Raw genomic sequence first — 18,642 nt, 5'->3', positions numbered from 1 at the left:
AGGGCTTAAATATCGCAACAACAACCAAACTCAAAACCTGTTTTAATAAAATATGAGTCGAGATGGAGCATTAAAGCGATACTCCTGAGCGGGAAAGAAGGTGTTTTCTGGGCTTGCAGCAGAGGGAGACGTGGTTCGGGTGTGCTGGACGGACAGACCTTTGAGCTGAAATATGATGAAATTATTAATACTTACTGAAAAGCAATCTTACTTTTATAGTCATTACTAAAATGTAAGAAAGAAAATGCTGTGAAATCAGCTTTTCTATAGTATTCTTAGTATGGACTACTGCCACTGTGGTCAAACTGAAAAATTATGAGTGCATATTGAAAAAATGATGGATGAATCACATAATCCGGTTTTTTAATGTATAACTGCCCAATGTAAGAAAGAAAATGCTGTGAAATCAGCTTTTCTATAGTATTCTTAGTATGGACTACTGCCACTGTGGTCAAACTGAAAAATTATGAGTGCATATTGAAAAAAATGATGGATGAATCACATAATCCGGTTTTTTAATGTATAACTGCCCACATTTTAATAGCCTTGAATCTGTATTTTTCCAATTAATTTTCTCCAGATTTTCAGAAAATTGGTCAAATTACTTAAACATTACAAACTTTTATTATAAGCCAAAAATATTTGCAAATAAATTCTGTCATAATGAAATTATAACCATGCATTGTAAAAAATTATGGACAAATCACAAAATTAGGCTTTTGAATTTGCATAAATGGCTGCCCACTGCTCCGGGTGTGTGTTCACGGTTTGTGTGTGTTCACTGCTGTGTGTGTGCACTTTGGATGGGTAAATGCAGAGCACTAATTCCGAGTATGGGTCACCATACTTGGCCACATGTCACTTCACTTCACTCACATTTTAATAGCCTTGAATCTGTATTTTTCCAATTAATTTTCTCCAGATTTTCAGAAAATTGGTCAAATTACTTAAACATTTTTATTATAAGCCAAAAATATTTGCAAATAAATTCTGTCATAATGAAATTATAACCATGCATTGTAAAAAATTATGGACAAATCACAAAATTAGGCTTTTGAATGTGCATTTTTTAATAGCCTTGATTGCATATTTTTCAAATGAATTTTCTTCAGAATTTTAGAACATTTGTCAAAATGACTTTAAAAATATTTGCAAATGATAAAAAAAAAGAAAGGCACAAGATTGTTCACTTAAATTCTGTTATGAGAAAATTCTAACCATAATGCATGGCAAAAATTATGGAAATTACAGACGAATCACAAAATTAGGTTTTTTAATGCATGACTGCTCACTTTTTCAGTAGCCTTGATTATGTATTTGCCAATTAATTTTCACCAGAATTTTAGAAAATCTAATGACTTCAACATTACAAACTTTAATTAGATGCCAAAAATATTTGCAAACCACAAAAAGGCAAAGGTACAAGATTGCACGCTTCAATTATAATCATGACGCACTGTGAATGACCTAATCTAATAAAACAGTATAATGGAAAATTATTGACTTAAAGTCACTGATTATAAGTACATATTTAAATGAAAAATTATTTTAAATATGAAATTTATTACAAAATATTAAAGTGATATAAAATGTTTAAATTAAATATGCAATTAATTATGAAATATTATCAAATGTAATTTTATGTAAGGCTTCAATTACGCTAAGAAGGCAAATAAATAAGTAATTCTTTAAAAAATAAAAGCAGAATTTTGACGCTTCTATTTGAAAGGTTTATCTGTTACTATTAAAAATCAATTTCTCTATGGAGAAAATGAATGGGATTTTACTTCCAGAACACGACTGCTGCACTCTGGTATCGACTACATGACTTTTAGGTGCATATATTATAGATATCGACACGAGTGGCTAATAAAACATGTTTGCTGAGCCCAATCAGTCTTTGAGTAAACATCTTAAACCTTTACTCAAACACGGCTGCTTTACCTTTAAATATCTGCTGGCTCCTCAGATTCCACCTTTGACAGCGAGATCAATTTGTGCACTTCCAGGTCTCTCACCGCGTGAGATTGCTAATTTTATAAGCGCTACTTTTCGCTCAGCCCTTCCAGCTATTAATAATTCGGATCGATCAGATGGAGTCATGGCGGGTGATTGAAGGAGTGCTGGGATGTTGGCGGTCCTGCATTTTCTAAAGCTTAGCATGAGTCTGCAGAGGACGCATTACTCACCGCGAGCGCATCTCATCTGTGCATCCTCTCCTACATCATTAGCTCTCAACAATAAACCTGTTCGCAGAGTAACAACCTCAGAGACGCTGGGAGTAATCTAGTAATATATATATATATATCCCTCACCTGATCGTGCACACTTTCAATACAAATTTATCATGGCTGTACGCAAAAGGGGAAAGAAATTGATTTCATTTTTTTCCACGAGAGCTTCACAGGACATAAATATCACCCTACGGACTTCCTCGTGCTACTATGCAAATCCATCAACACTTCGAGTTTGCACAAATAGAACAGATGGCAATTTAAAGACTGCAATGGTGAGGGTTTAACTAGTACTACAGCACATACTTATGGTTAGAGATCTGAACAAAGCACTAACCATAATTATTCAACTTTGACAGGTAACTCTTCCCGAACTGAATGACAGTACAACAACTTCAATTTTATTTATTTCAGGTAGCTTGCCAAGGCAGCATGTATATTTTTTATAATTATATTTTTTAAGAACAATTTCTAATTTTATTTATAATGTTGAGTGTTTTTAAGTTTAGGTTTTTCACCTAATAATATGACAGTGTTGTTGTTGTTGATGTAAAAGAATAAAATAAAATAAAAGGTAAAAATAATAATATTAGGTGAAAAACCTAAACTTAAAAACACTCAACGTTATAAATAAAATAAATAAAATAATAAATAGTTCTTAAAAAAATTATAATTATAAAAAATATACATGCTGCCTTGGCAAGCTACCTGAAATAAATAAAGTTTAAGCTGAAGTACTAAAATTACCAAACTTGAAATTGTAATTTTTAAAATTAAATTAAATGTTTATAGAAAATATAATAACAAATGTTGCCTTGACAAATAACTGAAATAAGTAAGTTGAAGTAGTAAAATGATCAAACCTGAAATAAAAATGAATAAAAAATATAAATATTTAAAAAATAATAAAAATGAACATGAAAAAATACCGTAAAAAACTACAAATTAAGCTATTTAGAAGTATGTAAAACTGATAAAATAACAAAAGCACATAAAATTACTAAAGTTAAAATAAAAAATGAAAATAGAAAAATAAAAGCTAATTCAAAATATGAATAAATATTACAATAATAAAATAATACTAAAAGAACATTGCTGCCTGATGATAAAATGGGTAAAATAATGAAATAATGTTAATATTAGATTCATTCGACTTTTAGCATTTTTAATTGATTATTGACTGACTCATGTTTCAAGATCAATGCATATTGCACCAGAGGGATTTGTAATCGATGCATTGAGGAAATGAGTGAATCCTTAACCCCTAGTTATGATGCAATTGATGATAATAATTGTCAAAACATAATAGTACTTTGGTAGTCAATACTAAAAAATATATATATATATATGCAAGTTAAATTCAACTATTATAAAATGGGCTAAATAATCCATGAATATTGTGGAGAGTCATGCACTCACATTTTCCTCCAAAAATTTAGAAATCTAGTACAAAACACCTGATTTCACTCCTGAAGTGTGCACTATCTAGTGCACTCCACGGTCATTCTGATATTAACAGTCCTGTGGCAACATTTTTCTTTTGGGAGTTCATCTATTTATTTGGGATCATATTGATGGAGCCGCTGTCGGAGGGAGGGAACGTGAGATTGGAGCAATAAAAGTCAGAGTGAGAGATTCAATGGGCTTTGAAACACTTGGTTTCAACGGCTCCAATTTATCCAGCGTACGTCTCGCACACCGATGCTTTAGTGCCGCCGCAGAGCCTGCTGCAGGAGGAAGGGACGCGTTCTAGATGACTGAGTCATCGAGCCGCTGAACTGGAAATAAAACCATAAATATTCATTCACGCTGTTGTTTTTAATAACTAGACAAATGCAATGCGCAAAAGCAATCACGACTGTGTATTTCAAGCTAATAACATTATGTATTGGCCTTAATTTATTTTCTTGGGGAGGCTTTGAATTTTAATTTCTGCCAGCTTTGTGTTTAATTAAAGGAATAGTTCACCTAGAAATGTGAAAAATCTCATTATTTATTCAGCAAAACTATTTAAATTTGTTCAGTGGCGCTCTATGGAATATATTTTTAGTATCGAGCAAAAAAGGCATGTATACAACATTACATGATTTGACTAAGTTGGATGTTACGTAAAAAGGGCGACAGCGCACCGCATTACAAGAACATTCATGTTTTCATAACCGCTGGCCAAAATCAAAAACGAAACTGAGATGAAATCATCTTTGAGAGGAAGGGGGCCTCCTGGTGTTTCGGGGGCCCACCTCAACATGCATACTTTGCGTAAAGGGAGGATCGGCTCTGCCAACAGTAGCTAAAAAACATACAAGCCTGACCTGGGGTGCGTTTCCCAAAAGCAACTATGGTCGCACGTTCCGTCGTTACCAATAGAGTTCAATGGAACGAACCACCATAGTTAGCTAACGATGCTTTTGGGAAACGCACGTTAGAAGGTTAGAAGACCAGCAAACAAGGTCATCATTGATTGTAATGGGATGCATCCTGTTTGAATGTTTCAAATTGAAATTTACAGCAAATGATCAGTTCAAAATTTGTTCATCCAATAACTTTCATTAGACTTGTTTGTTGTTTGTTGTTCATTAGATACAGCACACAAGCTGTACTAACTACTTTTATAGTCCTTTTTGGAGTTGAATCCGTCTAAGTTGGTTTGCTGATGATCTTAGCTGGATTAAACTGGTCTCTTAGCTTGGGCATCTGGTTTATTTGGTCCAAAAGTGGCTGAAAAGGTGCCCAAATTAACTAAAAGACCAACTTTTTTGGAGCTCTACAGTGTAAATTACTGTCCATTTTCAATATCTGGCAAAAGAGCAACTGGAACATTCAACTAAACCAATGCTGTTATTGTTATTTCCTGCAAAAATGGCCATCTTAAACCAGTTTAAGCTGGTTGGCTGATGATCTTAGCTGGTTTAGGTTGGTCTCTCAGCTTGGGCAGCTGGTTTAGTTCATCCAATAGTAGCTAAAAGCCAGCTAACAGACCAGTCTGACCAGGCTAGAAGATCATCATTGATCGTGATGATATTTGAACGTTTAAAATTTAAATCTGCAGTAAATAATCAGTTAAATATTGATTTGTTCCTTCAACAAGGCTTTCATTTGCACACACGTCGTACTAAATGGTTTGCTGATGATCTTTGCTGGTTTAAGCTAGTCTCTCAGCTTGGGCAGCTGGTTTAGTTGGTTCAAAAGTGGTTGAAAAGTGCCCAAAACCAGCTAAAAGACTGACTTTTTTTGGTGCTCAACAGTGTAAATTACTGTCCATTTTCAATATATGGCAAAAGAACAGCTTGAACCAATGTTGTTATTGTTATTTCCAGCTAAAAAGGCCATCTTAAACTTTTGGTTTTCTGATGATCTTAACTGGTTTGGGCTGGTCTCTCAGCTTGGGCAGCTGGTTTAGTTGGTCCAGTGGTAGCTAAAAACCAGACCAGGCTAGAAGACCAGCAAACCAGCTTGGTCTGGTTTTCTTCCAGCAGAAATCGTTTGTGAAGAATGTAACCCAACCCTCACCCAGGTTCGATGAAGCCCTGCCCTCGGCGGCGCGGTCCTTCAGGCCTTCTGCGATGCTGAGCTGTTGTTCGTGATACTGTTTCGCTCTCTCCAGATCCTGCATGCATCGGGCGGCATGTCCCAGCCCCGCGTACGCCCTCATTTCGATGCTCTTCTCCTCGAGCTCCTGTGCGAGCTCCAGCACGTGTGTGTGGTAGGACATGGCCTTGTCGAAGTTGCGGCGGTAGTGGTAAGCGCTTCCCAGGTTGCTGTAGGCACGCGCCTCCTCGCGCTTGTTGCCGAGGCTCTTGGCGATGCTCAGGTGCTGTTCGTGGCACTGCACGGCGTTATCGAAGTCACCCATGGCGATGTAGACGGCTCCCATGTTACCCAGCTCCCGAGCCTCGGAGAGCTGATCCTTGGACTGTTTGGCCAGCAGGACGCACTGCTTGTGGCTGGCCAGGGCGTTGGGATAGTCGCCAATGGCCGTGTACACGTGACCCAAGCTGCTGAGGGCTGAAGACGCCGCCTGTGGAGAAGAATGAGAGAAGATGCATAAACCACTGAATATAAGGCACTATAAAAAAGAAAATGGCAATGCTAAAATCTGATTGGATGAGCCATGTTTGCTGTTGTGCACCAAAAACAATTCCTCAAAACACTTCTTGACAGGTTTGAAGAAAATGATTTCAAAATCAACTGATCGTAATGGGATGCACTATGTTTGAATTTTTAAATTTGAATTTTGCTGCATATAACAACTTTAACAAGCAGGTAAACCAGAGTTGTTATTGTTAACTAAAACTATTAAAAATTGTTTTTGGATATTGAAAATAAAGCCAAAATAAAATTAAATAAAATATAAATATCAGATGGAAATATGTGAATAAAAAAAACTTAATGAAAATCAGAAATGCTGCTTGGCAAAACAAAACTGAAATAAAAATACTAAAAAAATTACTAAAACTAAAAAAAATAAATATAAATAAATCTATAAATGAAAAAAAATAAAACTAATACAAAAAGACAAAAGCACATAAAAATACTGAAACTTGAATAAAAAACTGGAAATATAAAAAATCATTAAAACTATAAAGAAATATTAAACAAAAAATAAAACTAATAAACAAAAGACAAAAGCACACAACAAAAATTAGCTATATAGAAATATTTAAATGCATAAAAATGACAGAAGCACATACAATTACTAAATTAAAATGTAAAACTGAAAACTGAAAATATAAAAATTAAATCTATATAGAAATATTAATAAATTTATAAAAATGGTTTAAACAAACACAAAATTAGTAAACCTTCAAAAAAAAGAAAATATAAAAATGAAATAAAAAAAATAAAACAGCACAGAAATAATACTCAAATAACACTGAACTAAACATATCCTTTTTGTGATGTGTGCATAAAATAAGGTTATTTGGGGGAGAGAAAATTATTTCAAATCAGTTTAATTTTTCCTTTAACTCTGGTATAATTACTAATACACATGACCTCTTGTGGCTTGCTGCTTTATTTTCTATTAAACAGCAATTAGATAAGCAAACACAGCTCTTATCCTCAAAACATTTGGCAAAGTTGTGTGATGTTACTGCATCCCATTACGCAGCCATTGAGAATAGCATGCGGTGCAGAAAGCGCTCTGCCATGTAATGTGTTGTCTGCCGAGAACAAAACCTGTGAAGCCTCTCAAGTCGAAATCTTAGCAGAGACGCTGATCTCTCGCAAAATCCGTAAAAAATATGCTGAGGCCTTGTCGAAATCTCCTTGCGGCAGGCACATGTTCAGCTGAAAGTTGAGAGACAAAGGCTGTCTCCCAGAATTACATGCTCAATGGGAAGCCCATTAGCCACAAACAACTTTCTTCAGTGGAATCAAAGTCGTCTAAAAGCAGCGCACTCATCTTGGTGACATACGCAAGTCATGCAAGTATTCACACCCCCCGTTCACACCAAGGACGATAATGTTAGTCTAGTCTAGCACAATTTATGCAAAAACTCTCGTTAGAATTAACGAAGCTGCAAAACAAATCTCTTAGGGTGCTTTCATATTCGGTTCGATTGCATGGTCCGAACCCGAGTTCGATTGCTCCCCCCTCCCCCTGCCCCCGCTGGACTGCGTTCATATTATTTTATTTGGGTCCGAACCACGGTTCTTTTGCATCATTAAGCCAGCAGCTGTTTACCCTGCTGCTTAGTAACGACAGCGCAGGAGAAGGCGGCAAAATATACACTTTTATATATTTGTTTTTGAACTGTTGGTTTTGTTTCCAAAGCTTCAGTACATAACGGCACTTACGTCTGTCTAACGAATGTACTGCAAATGCTCTAAAGAATGCTGAAGGTGAACAGAAATGAGATATACAGCGCTCTGCTTGCAGCACGTCAATCATGTTCAGCAGGAAAGTGAGTAAAACACACACACACAAACACAAATTTTTATCAAATATATGTCATTAATAGCGGTTCACTTCCACAATTTGGTACAATTGCGTTCACATCAGCAGCAAACCGCACCGGAGTTCACATGAACCATACCCCAGACCACCCTTTATAAGCTGACTTAGGTACGGTTCACAGGTGCATACCAAGCGGCAACCTTTCGCTCTCTCTCGTGAAACCAACACGGAAGTGATTAAAACTGCAATTCATCGTCTGGCCGCTAGAGGCTGGCTCCAAAAGGGTGTCAGTCCCATAGACTCCCCATGTTAAAATGGCCAACTTTACAGCAGAAAAAAACATGTTTACAACCTGGTGCAAAAAGTGGTTTTGGTCTATATAGCTAATTTTGCCCTTCATGACTACTGTGAGGGGGGGTCATCCATTTAAATTATATTAAGCCTTAAAGTTCTGCATAATTAAGGGTGTGGCCACTTGAGTGACAGGTGGATTGCCGCTTCTGTCACCCCCGTCGAGCTAGGTGGGCGTGGTTTCAGCAACCAGCTCCACCCACATCCCGCCTCTTTGCCCATTTTCGATCAATGATGAATCGATCTAAGCAAGACCAGGAACATGTACCAGGAACTCTAACCTTGTTGAAACTACAGGGATGAGAGGGAGTGCTTATCTTTCACACCTGCTGTATGTCAGTGAGGAAGCCTTGCACAGAATGCTTTCACCTGCTGAGATTAAGTCACAATCACACACACACAAGCACACACACACAAATGGCCCTTTCTCAATCTGCTCAGACACTAGCTCTCTTCTATTTTATTAGAATTTTTTCTTATTCTGACACTTTTGATCAATTTAATGCATCCTTGCTGAATAAAAGTATTAATTTATTTTAAAATCTTCCTGATTCAAACTTTGGAATGGTGGTTTAAAGCTACATCTCTCGTTTGACTCATTATTTGATTGGAAAACTGCCAAAAAAGACAAAAAAATGCAGAATAAACTTTTAAATGAAGTTGTGAGAAAGATTTATATTTACGGTTACATACTACTGAAATCATTATTACTGCATACGTATTTAAAAAAAAGTAGGGATGCACCGATACCGATACTGGTATCGGTATCGGTATCGGTACCAGTACCAGTATCGGCCCAATACCGATACTGGTATTGGTCATTGAGGCTAAGGGTTGCCCGACTAAGTATTGATAGTTGTGTAAATACTGTCATACTAACAGCTGTCTGAATAATTTTTGGTTGATTGTAATCTATTACATACCTTTCTATCAAAGTTATCTGACATGATCAAGCTGAATTTGTTCTGACACAGTTTAACTCCGAGTTCTTGTCATATTTGATTACCATTTTCTAAACTATAGCGAATAAACTGTTATAATGTGAGAAATGTTGAAGGTATACATTTTGGCTTGACTGTATCTATTTGATAAATGAAGTTAACCAACTAACATTATACATACTCTTTTGGTTTCTTAACCCAATATTTTAAACATTTACAAATGCAATAAAAATATTGGTATCGGTACTCGGTATCGGCAAGTACCAAAAATCTAAGTATCGTATCGGGCGAGTACTGGAAAAAGTGGTATCGGTGCATCCCTAAAAAAAAGTATACAGTACATACTGCACAGTATCCAATAGTAAGCTAGTATTTATTTCTGAATATTGTCACCCTGGAGGAGAAATCTTGATTATAAGTATAAATCATTTAAAATGTTTATATACAATATACGTAAAAAAAAAAAAAAAAATCCAATTTCAAAAAGTATAGACAAAACAATTCACTCTAATTAAAAACGGACCACTATTTGCATGTTCTGTGCAGTTTCAAGATTATTAGATTACCGTTCCATTAGCCAAGCACCATAATAACATCAAACTCTGTCCATTTCAGTTAGCATGCGGCCTATATAGACAGCAGTGCAGCTCACTAGATTCTGGAACAGAACTTACATTACACAAGCGCTTGACAAACAACAAAAGACAGCGGGTCCAACTTCGGCCTTGACGCTACATCAATCAAACTATAAACATTGATTAAAACACAACCACATGTTCGCCGCAGATATGGGTTCTATTTAGGGAGTAACGGCGATGGCCGCTCTCGATGAGGTGCTGGGACGGATGCCCTGATAAAACAGAAGGTAAAAAGCTTGATTTCGGGGGGAAACGGACAAGAGACGAACCTGGAGGGGCTCGTCCAGCCCAAGGCCTTCGGTTTCCCAGCACCACCTGGAACCAATTACCTCCAGCCATAAAAACTTCCAGCAGTTTGCCTGAGTTTAAAGGCTCTGGGACATGTTACACGGTGAGGCAATTACCCTTCATCAGAAGAGAGGGCTTCTAATGATCACAGATACACTATCGGGCCCGGCGTGGGCACGTGTGTCCTGTTTGAAGCCGTGGAGCTTCATTTCGGGTCAGTCCTGGATCTAAAGATGACGGGATTGTGGAGGAAACTCCTTTTTCGGGAATCAGTTAAACATAGTGATTCATATTAAAATTGAAGTTTTGCATCTTATAGTCAGTGTCAACAGCTCTGAGATCATCTGTATATGCTAGTGTGCTTCTAAAAGTTGATAATAAAAATCTACTTTTAGCAATGATGCACACTTCAAATTTCAAATCCTTTGCCTTACAGGAAAACAGACCAAAAATTTGAGCCAAAATTAATTTTCTGGATATTTTCAATGCTTTCCTCCATGTTACAAGATGCAAAGTGAGGCTGCACCGTGCTGTAATGTAAAATAAAGAACACTGGCTATATAATATAAGTAAATATATCATCACAAGAACAGAGAACTGGGTTGTCTTGGGGACCAGAATAACCGGAAAAATCCTGGAAATTAATGGGTCCATGACCTGGAAAACTGGGAATCTTCACAGAAATTGGATTGGTTCTCTAAAAAAGGTTGCAATTTAAAATAAAAAAAGGCATTTGCAGCTAAATGAACCTAAAATAACCTTATTAAAATTTCTAATTTCTTAGAAAACCCATCCCTGTTCTTGCATTTTAAACAACCCATGAACCAAAACACTGATTTAAAGAACCACAACTACTTTTTTTATTTCCAAAACAAAAATGGTTCTTGACATGAACCTTCTTCCACAAACCATTAAAGGGCTTTTATAAAATCTGTATTTCCTTAGAAACCTGTTGTTCGAGTGTTTTAAAGAACCCAGGAACCAAAACACTTATCTAAAGAACCTATTAGGCAATCTCAACTACATTTTATCTCCGAAAACCCATTTAACAACCAATCATCTTTCTTGATATGAACCTGCAGCAAGAAACCATTAAAGATCTTTTATTAGGTCTCTAATTACTTAGAAAACCTTCTTTGTTCTAGTGTTTTAAAGAGCCCAGGAACCAAACACTGATCTGAGGAAACTACCACAACTACATTTTAACTTCTAAAACAAACAGCAATCAAAAATGATTCTTTATATGAACCTGAAGGTGATTGTTATTAAATCACTAGTTCTTTAGAAAACCTGCTATGCTTGAGTGCTTTAAAGAACCCAGGAACCAAAACACTGTTCTGAAGAAACTACAAGATATCCACAGATATTCCTATATTTCCAAAATCCATAGAACATGAAAAATGGTTCTTGACATGGACCTGCTGCAAAGAACCATTAAAAAATCTCTAGTTCCTTTGAAAGGCACAAAATTACTTTTTAAAGCCCTACAACCCCATAGAGACCAAAAATGGTTTTTGACTTGAACCTGCTGCCAGAAACCATTGAATAAACTTTATTAAAACATTAGTTCCTAAGAAAAACATCTACTGTATGTTTGAATTTTTTAAAGAACCAAAACACAAAATCTGAAGGACCTCAACTACTTTTTCAATCTCTAATTTCACACAAATGGCCCTTGACATAAACCTGCAACAAGGAACCACTGAAGAACCTTCATTACATCTCTAGTTCCTCTGAAACACATCTATGTTTGAATGTTTTAATGAACCAAAACACAAAATCTGAAGGACCTCAACTACTTTTTTTAATCTCTAAAAAACATAGCAACCAAAAATAGTTCTTGATAAGAATCTGCTGCAAGGAAAAACCTTAAGAGTGTCGCTGAACAAAACATCAAATACATATTGTGAATCAGTGACAGCTTCAGATGACACAACCAACTCTCAAACACACATACCATCACACCTGATGTTCACTCCTCAGCGGACACTAATCACCTGACCACTTGTTTCTTTTCTCCCTGATTTCATTCATTATTGTACAATTATGCCTTGCTATTGTTGTGTGTCCTACAAATCAGCCATTCATCTCCGGCTTTGCCCACAGTTTCAGATCCGTAGAATGGTTTCCTTGGAAACCCCACTGGATTTCTGTTAGAGGGCTGTTCACTGGGAGAGCCAATTTTCGATAAAGAGGGATTTTACACCCCCCCTCACTGATTTTCCCAAGTCAGCGGCTTGCTTGTGTGTGTGTGTGTGTGTGTGTGTGTGTGCGCACACTGGCGCAGCACGGATTCGCATCTCGACACGGAGAATGACAGGAGAGAAACGAGCAGGCTTTTATTCTTTAACCTGCTCTCTCTCTCACGCACTCCTGCCACGACGGTCTCAAAGGTGGACGGGTTGACGTAAACCTTTGTTCTTTGTTCAGAAAGGGTCCAGAAGTGAGGTCATGAGAAAGTCGCGGACATCTTAACTTTAATAAAAGCCGTCTGCGGGGATGTCTTTGAACTGACGCTACAGACGATGACCTCAAATCTACAGAGTGAGAGTTTAACGACTCTTCAGGAGCAGTGGACTGACATCACTGCATCAGGAGATGCGTCCTTCAAAAAGAACCAAATTAGGACATAAATAACAAAAGTACGAGAGGGAAAACCCCCAAAACAAGTGACAAGTGGACTACACAAGACAGAAAAGTCACAAGTGAAATCACAAATCTATTAAAACTCTGAAACATTTCTCCAAGAAAGCAATGAGATTGAATGGAGACCAATGGAGACTTCTTCTTAAAGGAATGGCTCATTAAAATATTCCAATTCTTTTCATAACTGAATGAATTTAACCTCTGCATTCTCAAAAACTACTCTTTATTATCTCAATTGTTTCTTCTACACAGCAATGAGATCAAATCCAGATGCTAATGGAGATTTCAGATGTTTCTCCTCAAAAAAAGACTCCACGTCTCTTCTAGAGCTTCTCAAAAACGTCTCAAATTCAGAACGGAATGAATATAACCTCTGCCTACTCAAAAACTACAAAGAGACCTCTTTAACGTCTCAATCGTTTCTTCTACACAGCAATGACACCAACTGGAGGTGCTTCAGATGCTTCTCCTGAGAAAAAGACTCAACCATTTCTAGAGTTTCTCAGAAATGTCTCAAATTCTGTTAGAATTTGGTCATAATTTAATGAATTTAACCTCAGAAGATCAAATTGAGGTGCCAATGGAGAAAAAAAAACGTTAATATCGCAACTGTTTCTTCTACACAGCAATGAGATTAAATGGAGGTGCTAATGGAGATTTCAGATGATTCGGATTTCTTTTCTAGAGCTTCACAAAAATGTCTCAAATTCTGTCTGGAATTCAGGATTCTGTCATATTTAATACATTTCATAATAATTTCAGATGTTTCTCCTTGGAAATCTCATGTCTCTTCTAGAGCTTCTCAATAATGTCTCAAACTGTACTCAGATTTGCCAAGATCAGTCTGCGATCAATTATCTTAATATGAACTCAAATAAAATGATCAAACGATCTGATCTACTATCCACCATAATTTTATAGCTCCTTACTGCTACTGTATGTCTACTCATTTGCATTTTAATAACTTTAATGTTTAGGAGAAACATCTGATACTAAACTGAGAACCGCACTAAAGTCTCCCACGTTATGAACGAGCAACCTTTGAGCAGTAAAACTGTCCTCTGGGGCGGTTTAAAGACACTCACACTTCAGTGATCCTCATGAGAAGAGGCGACGCGGAAGAAATCGATGCTCAGCAGCCCATCTCTGAGTTGATGGGTTCAAGTTGAGTGTCTGAGAAATGGTGTGGCCGTCATTTGTGCACTAGTGGCTCCATATAGCGAATATTGGATGTCATTCGCCAACCGTATATGCACGAACATATATGAGAGTATAAAATCAAATGCAGATATCACACTGTGTTTAACTTCAACACAGACACACAAATAAAAAATAAAAAATAAAAAAAAATATATATATATATAAAAAAAAAATTTAAAAATTAAATTAAATAAAAAAATATATATAATAAATAAAATAAAATAAAATAAAATAATATAGTGGCTCCATATAGCGAATATTGGATGTCATTCGCCAACCGTATATGCACGAACATATATGAGAGTATAAAATCAAATGCAGATATCACACTGTGTTTAACTTCAACACAGACACACAAATAAAAAAAAAAAAAAATAAAAAAAATATATATATATATAAAAAAATAATTTAAAAATTAAATTAAATAAAAAAAAATATATAATAAATAAAATAAAATAAAATAAAATAATAAAATAAATAAAAAAACAATACATTTTAATTAAATAAAATTAAAAATGATGAGCCTACGAATTATGGAATATATTAAGCAAAAGTGTTTTATGCAAAAACATGTATGCAATTGAAACTGAGAAACTGAATAACAATAGTGACGAAAAACTATATTTATAAAATGATATTAGAATGAGTGAGAAGATTTTGCGTGAGAAGCTTCTGCACACATAAGCACATGACGATTAGTGAACGAGACTCATTGTCTTCAACAACTCTGAATGTGAGATCTCAGAAAACTGACTCATTGTTTCTCGTCTCTTTCATGTAGACTTGACTCATCTTTGTTTCTCTCGATTTGTACAGCTGGACCTTCTCCTCAGGGTTTTCCCCTCCACACTCATTCACAAGCACACATGGAGGTGCTCCTCTGGTCAACAGGACTGTTGAATAAATATACTCGGCTCCCCGGTGGAGCGCTGCTATCCGCAAACCACTGGCAGCCTGTGTGTTTTTCTTGGGAGAGCATGAATCATCATCTACATGTTACACACACACACACACACACACACACAGCACTGGCAAAGTCATCCACGCAGGAGCGAATCTCTGCATGAGAGAGGATGAGGTATAATGGGTATAACGGCAGTAGTCTTCTATCTCAACACTGTTAATACTGCAATGACACCCAGAAACTACTAATCTGACCTATACTATATACTCTTACTCTATGTATGTATGTATATGTGTGTGTGGGGGTTGTGTGTGTGTGTGTATATGTGTGTGTATTTACATATATATATATATGCATAAATTATGTGTGTGTGTATGCTTATTATTTTATATTATTTTGACACAAATATATAGTATTTTCAAAATGTTCCCATTAATTCTAATACAATAATCACAAGTAAAACATTTTTTTATAATTATAAAAAGAATGTATTACAATTATAAAAATAAATTCTTAAATAATTTATAATAAAAAATAGAATATATAAAATACACAAATGTTTATGTGGATGTATTATATATATTTTATGTTTCCTTATGTGCGTGTGTTTTTAAAAAATAATTACAAAAAAATGACCAAAGCAAACATTTGTATATTTTATACATTTTATTATTTGAGCCGACCTAAATAATAATTATCTTTATGTTTAATATTTACGATTTTATGTGTTTTTTTTTTTTAAAGGTAGACAATATTATATATTTACCTACATATAAATAAAATAAAAAAATCTCTCTCTCTCACTCTATAAATATATAATATATATAAAAAAATAAACATTTGTATATTTTATATATTTTATTATGTATTTTAATAAAAAATAAGAGAAAAATAAAAAACATAATAATATGATAATCTATTATATACATTAAAAATAATTAGTGCTGTTAAATGATTAATCGCGATTATTCGCATATAAAATAAAAGTTTTTGTTTATATAATATATTTGTGTGTACTGTGTATATTTATTATGTATATAGAAATAGACACACATACATGTATTTACATGTATATATTTATATTCCTATAATTTATATTGTATGTAAATATATTTAATATATAAACATAACATATTTTTCTTAAACATATCTATGCGTGTGTGTATTTATATATACATGATAAATATACACAGTACACACTCATATTATGTAAACAAAAACTTTTATTTTGGAAGCGATTAATCGCGATTAATCGATTGACAGCACTAAGAATAATACATAATAAACATTTGCCATATATAGTATAGAGATCAGACGGGAGCTCATTGTCTTTTGAACATTTAACATAACATAACAGCACCACGTATGTATGATAATCATTCACTCTCACTTTATATGTCAAAGTAAAACGACACCACAGCTAACTGCTTGTCCACAGCTATGACAAAAGTGCAACTTTTAAGCATGTATTAAATTTTGACACCAACCACTTCCAATAACTGGACTGCTCATTGGCTGGATGATTCATTCGGAGGTTAATGCTATTGATTGGAAGCCTATCAGGAGCGTCTGGGGAAATCCATCGCATGAGGAAGAATGTCCAAATTAAACCGACAAATGAAGACATGAAAACAGGAGGAATGACTGGACAGACCAGCAAGCTTGGTGTCTAATTAATGACTCACTTTACCAGATTAATTAAATCACAGCATCTATTCATCATATTATGGGGAATTATTAAGCGTTCGGGCTGGAGAAAGCTTTTCCACAAGCTCCAAATTAGAGGCGGTCCAATATAGACTTCAGCCGGATCAATAGAACATCTCCAAGCGTAATCCATACAGGGAAAGCTACACAAAGTGCATCTTTTGGGAAGAGGAGAGGAGAGATGAGCTCATTAATAAGCAGCGTGTGCGAGACAGACACAGATCAAAGCTCTTCCTCACAGATGCTGCAGCAGAACAGCAAAGACCTGCACTAAACGATCATTTATGAAGACGTGAGCGCATGGACACCATCCACCATGACTTGCCTGTTCATGGATTGCATGACATAATTACATTACATAATAAACAGCCAATATGTTAATATGCATGCTAATAAGCAACTGAGAATTGGTCCTTAAAATGAAGTGTTACCAATATTAAATTTTCAACTTGAATTGAAACACAACTTATGAAGGCCCAAGCCATATCTATCACACTCCTAGCAACTAGTCAGAGCACCCTAGCAACCCCATAGCAATGCTATATTATAATTAGGACATCTTGTTTCCTCATGATAGATCTATATAATGTAACTAATGCTGGGCTCGCAAGAGCTGTGTTAGAGACACTTCAGCAGAAATGCATGTTGTCATGCTGGAAGCGTGCGACAGAAACGCAGCGGTAACGCACAAACGCCGCAGTCGAATCATACGCTGGCCGCCGCGCTGAGGGAGAGCGACTCTCAGATCTGAATTTACCTCCAGGAAATCAACCTGACAATGATGTAAATAAAACATCTTGAGCGCTATCAGCGCAGGGCAGAGAGAGAGAGACGGAGACGACGAGATGACAAACAAGAAAGCCAAGGTGAAGGAGGAGTGTGACAGGGAGAGAGGGATGCGATAACGGATAAAAACGAATGAAAAGCCTGAATCGGCGGAGATGATAGAAACTGATGAGCGTTTCCCACAGCCCTGGAGGCGGCAGGTTTAAGATGAAGAGATGAATTATTTAAACGGCTTTATTAGCATCTTCTTTAGTCGTTTCTCTCCCATGCTGTGCGCGATTCCCGAGGGAGAACGCGCACCGGAAAACATCTACTGCCACTCACTCGTCAGATTTCCGACAGGCCTGTTCGCCCACACCACGATTTCAATGTCAACAAAAGAGAGCGTCTTTATTGTCAATAACTCGCCTCAAAGCCCTGGCGCATTCTTCGCGCACCTGATGTTAACAAACCAGACGCCTGCTAATTACGCCGGCACATTAACGAGGAAGCTCGTGCAGTGAGAGAGGAGATTAACTCGTGAAAGGAATGGTGAAAAGGCCCGTTCTGGTGTAATTTACACCTCTGGGGCAGGTTTTGTTGAGTACGTCTTCATTTTGAGTTGTTGTTGGGGTTTCTCTGGTGGGTTCTCACGCTCGTCTGTGACAGTCGGGCTTCAGTCAGGCCTGACAGCGGATCGATAAGCATGTATAACGCCCCGGGCTGTGTCAGCCGCTCCGCTCTCTAATGCACTACACCGCCGCAGACGGCCAGATTCCCAGCACTGACCTGCTGCATACAAAACACACACATTACAGCGGCTTCAACTGCGGATGCTGAGCAAAGCATTAGACGTGAGTGAGGGAATTCAGCCAAGAAATGCACAGGTCATATTTCAGCCCAGAATCAAAAAGGGAAAGAAATAATAATAGGCATTTTTTAATTGTAATGAAAATAAATCATTGCAATAAATAAATAAAATGTATTTTATAATAATAAAATAAATGATATAATAGTAATAATAGAATGAAAGAAATCTCTTTGTGATATATATAACATATATATTTAT

At 36.2% G+C, this 18,642-nt stretch overlaps 1 protein-coding gene across 1 annotated transcript in view; it reads right to left on the bottom strand.

The window, feature by feature from the left end:
- LOC107602249 (tetratricopeptide repeat protein 28-like) overlaps positions 1-18,642 on the bottom strand; it is a 310,777-nt gene that overhangs the window by 61,649 nt on the left and 230,486 nt on the right. Inside the window, exon 6 of the mRNA XM_016294706.1 lies at positions 5,745-6,252. Coding sequence (XP_016150192.1) covers positions 5,745-6,252 — 508 coding nt within the window. The remainder of the gene's footprint in view (positions 1-5,744; positions 6,253-18,642) is intronic.

Source organism: Sinocyclocheilus grahami, unplaced genomic scaffold, assembly GCF_001515645.1.
Source record: "Sinocyclocheilus grahami isolate Dianchi unplaced genomic scaffold, SAMN03320097.WGS_v1.1 scaffold322.1, whole genome shotgun sequence".
Taxonomy (NCBI): Eukaryota; Metazoa; Chordata; class Actinopteri; order Cypriniformes; family Cyprinidae; genus Sinocyclocheilus; species Sinocyclocheilus grahami.
This window is presented reverse-complemented; position numbering and strand designations above follow the sequence as displayed.